The sequence below is a fragment of the Onychomys torridus genome, chromosome 15 (genome assembly GCF_903995425.1).
Source record: "Onychomys torridus chromosome 15, mOncTor1.1, whole genome shotgun sequence".
Lineage (NCBI taxonomy): Eukaryota > Metazoa > Chordata > Mammalia > Rodentia > Cricetidae > Onychomys > Onychomys torridus.
The window spans coordinates 73,269,331-73,281,366 of record NC_050457.1 but is presented as its reverse complement, the minus strand read 5'-3'; the positions used below and the strand labels follow the sequence as shown (position 1 = coordinate 73,281,366).

The window sequence follows — 12,036 nt, the reverse complement described above, 5'->3', positions numbered from 1 at the left end:
CCGCCCAGAACTGTTGCGTAGAAACATTGGGCTCATCCGTCTGATTGGAAGGATTAATAAAGAGGTAGATTTCCACCTTTCCCCTGTACGTTGTCCCAAGGAGGATAAATGGGATATGAGACCGGGACCCCAGACACAGCATCCAGAACTGGGGACAGAAGAATAGAGTGAGTCTCAGACCCTATTAGTGCGCTCAGGCCAAGCCTTCTCCGGCTCCCGGGCTCAGGCAGCTCGCACTCAGCCCAGAGCCAACGGTGCGAGCGCGCACCGCTGTCTCCCCCCAGCGGCCGCGCGTGTGTCGCCGCAGGAACCCGGCGGCGGGGGTGGCACGGCACAGTCAAGCCCGCGGCTCCGCCCCGCGCCCCCCCCCTCTCCGGGCCGGCAGTGCCGCCCCCTCCGCGCCGTGCTCGGCTCAGACGGAGCAGCCGCCTCTGCAATGTCAGCAGCCGCAGCGGCGGCGGCGACGAGAGCGGCAGTGGCCCGGGCCCCCCGGTAGCCACCAGCGCCGCACGGCCCGGCAGGCGCACGGCGCGACTCCGCGGCCACCTCGCTGCCTCCGGGGCGCCGCGGGCCGCTCTGCGCACCTCGGTGCTGCTCTCAGACTCCGGGCCAGGCGGTCTGCGGCCGCGCACAAAGGACCACGGACACCGGGGTCCGGGGACTGCGCCCTGGGACCGGCCAGGGACATCAGCGGCGCCGCGTCTCCACGCCTCCCCTCCCCGGGCGGCCGGGAGCCCTCGCCGGAGCAGACCCGTCATATGACAGCGGCGACACAGCGGCCAGCGAGCGCCGGTGCTACTACCAGCTCCGCTGCGCCACGGCCACCGACTCCTGGGGTGGCCCTCGCCGCGCCCCGCTGAGCGGTCGCCTGCCGCCGCCCCAAGCCCGGCGCCTCCCAGCAATCCGGCTCCCAGATCGGGAGCCCCGGGGAGACCCCTGCCGGAACCGAGCCTAAGATGGCCACGCTGCTCCGTAAAATCGGGCTCATTCGCCTGCACAACCGGGACACGGAGGACCCTAAGCACCACCACAACCACCGTGGCGGAGGCGGCGGCCAACAGAGCGCGTCGCTGCGCGGCAAAGGCGGCGGCAAGAGCAGCGGCCACAAACAGCAGCAGCTGCAGCAGCAACAGCAGCAGCAGCACCCCGGGGGCGCGGGCGACGCTAGCCCGGGGCCCGGCAAGGGCAAGAGCAAGCGCGCGGCGGAGCTGGCCGCGCGCGACAAGCAGCCGCAGCCGGCCGCGGGGGCGGCGGGGGCGGCGGGCGCCGGGGGGCCCCGGGAGCGGGCGGCGGGCGCCAGGGCGGGGCCGGGCCCCGCGGTGGCCGCGGCGGCGGCGGGCGGTAGCCTGGTGCCCGCGGCGCGCCAGCAGCACTGCACACAGGTGCGCAGCCGGCGGCTCATGAAGGAGCTACAGGACATCGCGCGCCTCAGCGACCGCTTCATCTCGGTGGAGCTGGTGAATGAGAGCCTCTTCGACTGGAACGTGAAGCTGCACCAGGTGGACAAGGACTCGGTGCTGTGGCAGGACATGAAGGAAACCAACACGGAGTTCATCCTGCTCAACCTCACCTTCCCGGATAACTTCCCCTTCTCGCCGCCCTTCATGCGGGTGCTCAGCCCACGGCTGGAGAACGGCTACGTGCTGGACGGCGGCGCCATCTGCATGGAGCTGCTCACGCCGCGCGGCTGGTCCAGCGCCTACACCGTGGAGGCTGTCATGCGCCAGTTCGCTGCCAGCCTGGTCAAGGGCCAGGTAAGGCTGCGGAGCCAGGGGCCGGGGGTGGGGGTGGGGGGGGGTTTGAGGGTAGGCCGGAGATGGGAAGTGGTGTCTGACCCCTCTAGGGGCAAGTGAGCTCTGATCCAGCTCATCGCCTGGGGACACTTCGTCCCACGGTCTCTGCTTCTTTTCCCTAAGGGATTTCTTCCTGTCTGTTCTGCGTCCCGGCCCTCTGGTCTCCAGCACTGGTCCTACTAGAACCGCTGGGCTCTCTGGCTTGTCGGTTCCCTTGCTTTCTGCTTTCTGCTCACGGTCTTGCTCCACGATCCTCACTGTTTTTCTCTACTTCTTCGCTGCAGGCTACACTTCACTCTCTCTTCCTCTTTCCCCAGCGACGGTCCTGCTTCCCTCCTCCTTCCTTTCCCACAAATCCCTTCCGCGTTTTCCACCCTGAGTTTCCCATACTCTCCTGCCCTTCTCCGTTTCTCCTCCTCTCCACTGCCTGTTTAACTGGTCCCTGGTCAGCACGATTACCACGAAGGTACGAACTTTTCCTGAAGCTTAGGATGTAACTATCCAGCCCAGCACATCAGAAACAGGCACATACACTCACACAAACAAGCACACATATACCCGCACTCACACACACGTGCACAAGCACACACACACACAAACACAGGTTTCTTCAAACCTCCCAGGTGGACTCTATACAGACCAGGCCAGCTGCCTGCTATGAAGCTCTCTCCCCTTCTCCTCCCTCCCAGCAGCCACCCTTGTAAAGGCCAAAGCCCCCCTGGAAGGCTCTCTCCAGGCAGAAGCGTGATTGAGTCTTTCCTAGTGTTAGCAGGCCGGACTCCATTCAGGGAACGCTGCCCTGACCATCTCAGCCTGGTACTTGCCCCTTGGAGAACATGTCTGGAGTATAGGCTGGGCCTCGGTCTCTTTCAGACCCTATTTCTTCTCTTTCTTTACCTGCCCTCCCCCCTCCCAGTGCGCCTGCCCCCATGGGTTTCAGCGCTAAAGATTCGATCAAGCACAGAAAGGAATGCTAAGCAGGTCACCTGAGCCTTCTCTCCTATGGCATCGCAGAGCTACTTTACAGAGAAACAGCCCCAAAACTTACAGGACATTAATGTGTTTTCTGAGATATGCCTCCCACCCAGCTGCAGAGAAGGGCATGGCAGTTTGTTTTCTCATGTTCTATGTTCTTGGCCACATTCAAATCTATAGTGGGCATTTCCCAACACCGTTTTGTCAAATCACATTTCTTTCTATCTGGCATGGACATCTTCAATATTTACAGAGAATTCTTATTTTCTTTAAAAGACCACAATGACCTCCATGTGGTCTTTGCACAGCCAGCTCATCAGGAATGATCATTTCTTCCCCAGTGCCTGTGGCTGCCCCCTTTCACTGCAGGTACACACACTAACTAAACACACTAATCAAATGGAGCGTGTCCTGCCCATTTCTCTCAAGGCTAAATGCCTGGGATTTTAAAACAGAAGAAGAAAAGAAAAGAAAAAAAGGCATCCCCGTGCCAGCAAAAAGGTCACTGCATCCTGAGCCGTCCTGCCAGTCCGCCTTTTCCAGGAGTTCCATTTCCGGCAGGAGTAGGCTGGGCACAAGGGCTCCAGAGCAAGGCTGTAACAGAGTAGGCCAAGGCTTTGACAACCAGTTTCCTTCATCCCGTAGTGAGACACTGGCTGGAATACAGTGTGCATGTGATTAAGTGCATGCCACTGGGAGACGGGGGAGCTAGCTCTGTTTCCCAGTGAGGTTTATAGGAATGCAATGGAAAGATGGTCCTCAGAAACGTCATGGTCATTGGCTTCTCAAACACTTCTTCTTGGGGAAGATGATTTGGAGGGTCAGAGAAGAGGAATGTAATTTGCCCCATAGACTCAAATCTGTGGCATTATGGACTTGGGAGGTATTTAAGGCCCCAGCCTGCATTCTGAGATATGAATGAGAACGTAGGATTGGTAAATAGCAATAGCTTGATAAATAGTTTTACAATTTTCACTTAGTGCTGGGAACAACAGCTCCCTTGGTGTCCTTCTTCCAGGTCTTAGTGTTTGTGTTCTGTTTCTTTATAACCAAAACGGAGAGTCTTTGCAGATGAGAGCATTACTCACGGAAAACAGAGTTAACAGCATTTCCTTCCTTAATTTGATAAGCAATTAGACCCTGCTCCTTCCACCTAGCAGGTTGCATTGGATCATCTGATGAGACATGGCACTTTTTAAATGATGGTCAAGACTTGGTACTTTTTAAAAAGCAGTTTACTTCCTCTGTATTTCCTATCTCCTGGTTTCAACATACAGTTTTCAAAAAGAGGGTGATATGTGGTACACATAAAATATTCAAATGCAATGAAAGAATTGAAGAGATGAGCAGTCATTAAAGATTCAAGGGCCTGGGTGCAGCAGGGCAGCATCTCTGGTAACCTAAGGACTGTGATGCCTTCATCCTTTGCAGATCCATGACCAAGGGCTGTTCATTGCACATGTGTTAGCTACCAAACCATAGTTAGAGGTAATGTGCTTTGAACCCATCCACGCACTTGATAAGCTAGTCAAAGGAAGCAGGCCCACTACTCACCTGTAATCACTTAAGGCACTGTTACACTCCAGTGGCAGTCCCTGTCCCTTTGCATTCCTCTTTTAGGGTTTTTTTTTTTTTTTTTTTTTTTTAAGCTGCAATAAGAAAGACCTTGTTAGTCTTTTTCATAGAGGAAAACACTCACTTAAACTTCTGAATTGAGGCAACACTCTTCCAGGGTCTCCAGAAAAACCTCAAGACAGCTTTAAGAGTTTAACGTGTAACATTCAAAAGTATCTGGTTAATAGTGTTGTTCACAAAGTCAAAAGCTCAGGATTGTGCTCTGTGTGAAGAATTCAGGAACTTCATGAGACTTAGCCTGGGATGAATGTATATCTTGTGTTTCCAAAGTGGTTTTCACATTGCATTGTGGAATATTCTGAATTAAATGGATACATTTGTCTCTCATGTGCTATATTCTGTGTATAAAGAGACATAAGCCTCTTACCTGTTTATGACTAAATAAGGGATTCTTAATAGGGACATTCTTTTTTTTAAGATGATACTGGAACTCAAGGCAATCCTCTTTCAGCAACCTCCTAAATGTTGGGGTGACAGGTGTGACCTCTCACATTCACCAAGAGAGATTTTGGGGAATGTGTAGTTCTCTACAGTTGGGTGGACAATTTCTGGGCCTTTGAAATAATCCAGTGCAAATAATAAAAGCTTTTAAAGTAGCATTTGGCTTCTTGGTCACGCACAGAGCCCCAAGAACACAATGCGTAGCTCCACTGCAATGCCGCTGGCATTGAAAAGCTTTCCTGGTTTTGTCCTGAAGCTGAAGGGAGCTGCATAGAGTTCACACTAGCAGGCGTCACAGCAGCGAAACTCCATGTTCTGAGATTGCTGAGAACAGAGCCTAGGCCGTCTGGCTCCAAGACTGAAGAGGAAAGCCTGGTCACAGAGTACCTCCAAGCTCAGCAGCATCTATCTCCAAGGGCACATTTGAAGGCTGCATGAGTGCCAGACAGCCCTCCCACTGCTGCAGATAAAAGGCACTTGATTATGCCCTAACTCAGGGTTCTCTTCAGACTCTTGCACACCTCCTGAGTGTCCCCATTTTAATTAATTAGCTATGTCATCAGAGAACCAGATGGCCCCTGATTGACAGTTTCTCTCCCTTCTCCTGCCCCTTCAGAACTGAGTGTCTGTATTACAGTGACAACAGCAGCTAACATTTCCTGTTTTCGATGCCACAGTCTGGCCAGCCTGAGCACAGCAGCCACCAAACTTTCCCTGGGGTGGATTCTTCTCATGACTACCATACAGGTGTGGAAACCACAGCTCCTAGAAGTCAGGATGATTTAACTCTCCACTCTCATCATAAGGTCTCATGAGAGGCCAGACTCCTGAGTCAAAGGTGTGAGGAAGGGCAGCAATTCATGCTGGGCCACCTGGATACCTTTGCTGCTTCCAGGTGGCCATCCATTAATTGCCACCTACCGGATCCCCACGGTCACCCGCAGAGAAGCAGTGGTACCTGCAAAAGGTTCCCAGGCCCTCAGGACCAAACCATCCTTGAGTCTTAGTGTTTGGATAAAAGCTGGCCAGCAACTGAAAGAGAGCCACATTTCTAAGATTTTATTGATGAGGAAGCCCAGCAGGAATCACCGCCGGTCTGAGTGAGTGCTGGGCAGCCCTGCAGACTCAGCTGCAGTCCAGGAAGGTGGTATGGCCCAGGAATCACTTTAGAGCTTACAGTCCGCATCCACGCCTGTGCAACCTTTGTAAACATATATGGGATGATATTTTATTAATTTTTTGAGAATTTTATAGATGCACACAATGTATTTTGATCACATTCACCCCTCACTTCACTCCCTAACTCCTTCCAGATCCATGCCCTGTGGTGATACTTTGTGTATGCTCTAACAAATAAAGCTTGCCTGAATATCAGAAGGCCAAGCCAGCCACTAGTTAGCCGTAGAGGCCGGGCGGTGATGGCACACACCTTTAATCCCAGCACTTGGGATCTCATGCCTTTGCTCCCAGTACTCAGGAGGCACACATGCCTTTAATCCCAGCACTAGGGAGGTTGAGACAAGAAGTGATATGGCTGGGCAGAGAAAGGAGTATAAGGCAGGAGGAGAAAGGAGCTTGGTCTCTGAGGCTGAGGATTCGGTAGAGGTAAGAAGTCTTTCTAGTGGCCAGCTACTCTGCTTCTCTGATCTTTCAGCAAGCTTTATTTGTTAGATCATACACAAAACATCACCACTGTCATCTCTCCCAAACTTCATATAACCTGCTGTCTAATTTATGTCACTCATACTCAGGGACGTGAGCCCATCAGTGGTGCCTGGGTGACTTACCAGAGACTCTCCCTCCTGCAGAAGCTATCAGCTGCCAATAGCTTCTCAGCTAGATGTGGGAGCTCATGAAACACCCACCCCCCCCCCCCCCCCCCCCACCCCACTGCTGGGCTGTTTACTGACTAGATCTGATTCAGATCTTGCAAAGACAACTACAGCTGCTGTGAGTGTGTGAGATTAGCAGCCCTGTCGTGTTGAAAAGACACTGCTTTGATCCAGTCTTCCCCGACCTCTGACTCTTCACACAGACACAGATACAGGCGCGCGCGCACACGCACACACACACACACACACACAGACACACACGGGGGGAGGGGAGGGAGGGAGGGAGAAAGAGGGAGGCAGACTCTCTTTGATGATCTCTGAGGGTAGGGACCTCTTACCTTCTTGGTAGGAAGGGGGCTACAGACATCTCATTTATAGCTGAGCCCTCTACAGTTACTTTCTCTCTGCATTTTTGACCAGTTGTGAGTTTCCATTCTGTCCAACTTTTTGACATTGTAAAACCATGCCGTTATCTGCGATACCCACACTCATGAATGGCACAATAATCAAGTGGCAGCTGTCCTGGAACATGTGTGACATGTAGCCCTCAGGTTGGACGTGTCGCACTGTGGCAGAGAGTAGAGGTTCAGGTGCACACACAGTCGGACGTAAAGCCCTTCTTTAGACCTCCCTTCCTTAGACCCCACTCCAGAGCAGCAGACCAAGCAACAGCATTCATTTATGACTGCACAAATACACACCATCATAAAGAGCGGCACAGGCCGTCAGCCATTGAGCTCCTCAGACCTATGGCTTCTAACCTGCTGGAACAGACATTGTGTGTCCAGAGCTTTGTTAATTTGCAAGAGCTGTGTCCTGGAGGTACTGTGGCCTGGTGGTTCCCATGACAGACCTTCACTCTCCCACAGCTCTGAAAGCTAGACATCAAAAGTCAAGGTGCAGTAGATAGAGCCCACTTCTCCTGAGGCCTCTGTCCTTGACTTGAAGATGGCATCTTCCCCCTTGGTCCCTTCACATCATTCTTCCTCCATGTGTGCCTCTGTCTGGCTTCTTATGATGATGCAGTCCTAATGATTTGGTCCTGTCTTGAGGACCTCATCTTAACTTGATAACCTCTAAAAGACCCTATCTATAGATAAGGTCATGTTCCCAGGTTCTAAGGGCTATTGGTTCAACATTTATACTGGGATGAGAGAGACATACCCATAACCAACTCATATGGAGATTTATTAACTAGTTCAACGTATTGGTTCCAAAGAAGCTGCTACTGGCTCGTAAAACACAGAGAAGCCATGCTGTGAAGGCAGAGGAGATGAATCTTGCCTGCAGTGCCAAGCCAAGAAATGCCAGTGCACTCCAAGGGAAGCCAGGGAGCCTACACCCCGAATAGTGTCAACTAGGGTTGGAGTAGCAAGTGTGTCTGATTCACCCCAAGAGACAAGGGTTTTTATTCTTATGAGTCACAGTGTCATTTTGTCCTGTGCTGCATGGAAGGGGCAGAGATAATTACCAATGACGTTGACTCTGCAGTTAGAAGTATCGATACGCCTGACTATTTGCAGAAAAAAATTAGCTACTTGTTCTCCTATCAAGTAGGGCAGGCAGGAGGACACAGAGAGGACTCTGCATCCTAAAAATAGCCCCACACCAACCCCAGTGCTCCGTTGAGAGCTCCCGCCTCCAGTACCTAGCACAGTTAATAATAGGAGCTACTGACTCTCCTGCCTTGTGAGTCCAGGAAGTCGTTGTTCGCTAGAGCAGGATGCCCGAGTGTGCTTGCTTACCTTTGTGATTTAAAAGATGGGGGAGATTAGTCTGCTTGAAGAGACAGCTTGTAGTTACTATTGTGTGGTGGGATACTAAGTTGAAATTCTGACAGTAGCACAGCCCTAAGACTCCAGCGTCTCCTCTATGTCTCTTCTTTATACCCAGGAATGATTCTTATGGATCCAAGTCTAGAGGAGGAACAGCTACCCTAGTACTTAAACCATGTTGGGAACAGATAAGGAACCAGCCATAGTGGCGCTTATGTGAAAATAATAAAATAATAATAATAATTATTATTATTATTATTATTAAATAATAGAATAGAATAAATAAGCCACTTATACGGGTCCTCTGTGCCACATTGCCAATATCCCCATTGTGGATTTTGTGGCTTGGTTAATAAGGAAAGAGAGGGGAGGTAATCACATGACTGTCCTTTCCTCTCGGCCAGCGGTTCTCACACGTAGGGATACATTATGTACCTGATGATTTAACTCTCCCAGTGCTAAGGCCCGGCCCTCAGAGCTTGACGTTGTGGTCTAGCTTCAGACCCTGCCAGAGGCTGCAGGTAAAGCCTCTCAGGGCCACTGTGAAAGCAAGTCTTTCTTCCCTCCAACCATTTACACAGCCCGAGGAGGAGAAGGCTGGGGAGAGACAGCGGCTCAGGTCAATCCACTCAGCATCCCCAGGTCCAGCTGGGCAGAGCTGGGGCCAGGGAGGGGGACACCATCTGTGCATAATCCACTAGTTAGAGCGTTCTCAGGGATGAGCACACAGAGCCCTGGGGCTTCTAGGTTCTATGGCTGGAGAAGCCTATGGAGGACCTGCTTCAGAGAACCCACTACCAGTTAGAATAGTGCACAGCCCATTTGTGGCAGTGTTTGCTAAATTTTTTGTAATTTTTTGAGGACATGCATATTCATAGAATGTCCACAGCCCTGGCAATGGACCATGGCCTGGATGTGTACCAGGGACTTGGATGTGAAGAGTCTCCAGTTGCTCTAAGTGATGTTTTCAAAGATAGCATCCAGCTTAAGGAAGCCAAGCCTTGATGGGGAGCTTGGTTGTTCTTCTGGTGTGTTTTGTTGCTAAAAGACAGAAGGATGGATATTTCCAACAACCAAGAACCCACTGCAACAGCAGCAGTTACTTCCAGCAGGGGCCATACTTTCCCACCTGCAACTGGGTGTGGTGGCTCAGATGACCTGCTGTTTCCTCCATGGCCCCCACATCAGTCAGTCAGCATCCGCTTGCTGAGGGTCTATCATGACGTCATCAGCCTCGACATTCCTGTGATATCTTTTCTCTACTCTGTGCATGGTCCTAGGTCCTCCTCATGGTTTGTTCGTCCCATGAGACTCAGAGGAAATCCTGTGAGCAAGGATACCAGACTAGGGAAGCAAGGTGGGGAAGCAGATTTGGGACCATCCAGAAGAAAAGGCTGGCCAGTGAGGATGGGTATGGCTGTGAGAGCAGGGGAGGAGCTAGTGAGGTGTGCCCTTCCCCCAAGCAGCAAGGCAACTGTATTCAGGAGACACATGCACCCGAGGGATCCTCATGTGTGCTTTCCCAGCCTCCAATCTCCCTATGGCTTCCACCCTCCCCCACCACTTGCATGGCGTTCTCAGAAATGCAGACCTCTTTTGTTCAGACTATGCATTATGAAACTTCTAGAACACAGCCATAGTCCACCAGTACTGCTCACCACAGTGGCAATCTTTCATTCTCCATGGCCCCCACTGGGGTCCCACCAGCCCTTCCTGCTGGAATGCCTTCTGGCCTTATTCACTGGAAAGAGCCCCTGTCCATCCTTCAGAACTCTACCAACACACCCCCGCTCCTCCAGTTACAGCAATGGCTTCCTCCCCTGAACCCATCTGCACTGATGGCAAAACACTCCCATCCTACGTGCCCTACTAGGTGCTGTGGGTTGACAATTGTATTTTTTTTTCCTCTTCACGGTGTCCATCTGTTTGAGCAGATGTCCCACACCCTTCACTCCCCACTTTCTGCAGTATAACCTAAGAATACGAATATGCATCAGGTGCTTCTGCTGTCAGTAAAGGAGGATTGTGGGTAGGCAGGCAAAAAGAAACTCAGCAGTGGCAATCCTGAGGGTCCAGAGGCTTACAGCTCCTGAGAGCTGAGGGCCTATTGCCCCAGACTTTAGAACCCAGAGACTTAGTGGCCCTCACCTCTCAAATTAGAGGCTCTCTCATCTGAACTCACAGTTTCCTGGGACTGGCAGCTATCATGAGCCTCAGCCTCTAGCAGCAGTAAGTGGTGACAGCAAACAGTGGCAAGCAGCAGCTGAGGGAGCTTTCTGGTGGCCCAGCACAGTGTGGGCCTCAGATGCTGGGGTCCTCCGTCTTATGGTGAAAGTGTCACAGCTCCGAGATCTAGGATGTCAGGACGCTCAGTCCTTGACAGTGACTAGTACTGCAGCTCAAAGGCCTCCGGTGCCTGAGACCTTTGGTCCCTGGACAGCTTCACGGAATTCTTCCAGAAGCCAGGTCTCGTCTTCACCTCTCTGCAGGCCTCTGCTCTTTCTGCTCCCCGGATTTCCACGCCCAGAAAAATCACTCAGATGTGTCAGCTGTTTCCTCACCACCACCTCTGCTGTGGCCAGCACTGTTGCCCACTTCCTTTCTTCCTGTTACCAGCTCAGCCCCCTGGATTAACAATAAAGACAAAATGTAGGCCAAGGGAGGCTGATGATAAATGCCTTTCCTTGTCTAGATGTTGCAACACTGGATTGTGGCACAAGAGGCTCCTTGCTGACTCCAAAAGTGAGGAAGCTGCTTGCATTCTTAGCTAGAAAGGGCACCTGATGATCATGGTCCTGGATGCCAATGAAAGATGACTTTATGCTAGTCACTGTGGTTTCTCATGCAAATCAATGACCATTTGTACCAGCTACCAGCCTCCTGCTGGGCCACGAGGGAGTGCTTCACCTCTCACCTAAGCAAAAATGGACTGGCAGGCTCATCTAGAGCTCCCCACAGCTTGTGATAACAAGAGGTCTGGTGCAAGCTGTTTTGAAACAGTCTTTGGCAGCAAGCAGCTGTGATTGCTATGTAGCTTCCTCAAGGCATCGTGGAGTGTTCAAAGCAGCCAGTGCTGGTATGAGGACAGTCCAGCTGGCTGCTTGGCTGATAATCCTTGGCTTCAGGCATCTGCATCTGGGGCACAAGATAAGTGCCTAACAGCTGTCAGTTGGGAAATGGAACTGTCCCCACATTTTAGTTTATTTAAAGGATAAATAAATATTAGGAGGAGTGCTTACAGTAAAGACTTCTCATTAACATAACAGTGTTTTGAGGGTGTTTAATGGTGCTCTGACAATGCCTCATGCCTGCACAATTACCCCAGGGAGAGTGAGGTCCCTCTAATTGGTCCCCCTTCCTGTGAGCCAGCTGCTTGCACATGCTTCCATGGATCATTTCATTAAATCCTGGCAGCAGCCTGTGAGGTGTTGCTGTTTTTATTCTTACTTCACAGAGGAGGAAACAGAGCATGTTTGGGTGAGGACTCGTGCCAGAAGCAGAGAGAGAGAAAGGGACTGGGCTGAGGTACCATCAGAAGCTCCAGGACCAGAGCCATCCACTCCAGCATCCACCTAATAAGCGGCC

General features: G+C 51.9%; 1 protein-coding gene across 1 annotated transcript in view; it reads left to right on the top strand.

The window, feature by feature from the left end:
* The first annotated feature begins 298 nt into the window (after positions 1 to 298).
* Ube2ql1 (ubiquitin conjugating enzyme E2 Q family like 1) overlaps positions 299 to 12,036 on the top strand; it is a 40,213-nt gene continuing 28,475 nt past the window's right edge. Inside the window, exon 1 of the mRNA XM_036207208.1 lies at positions 299 to 1,754. Within this exon, the coding sequence (XP_036063101.1) occupies positions 957 to 1,754 (798 nt within the window). The 5' untranslated portion in view covers positions 299 to 956. The remainder of the gene's footprint in view (positions 1,755 to 12,036) is intronic.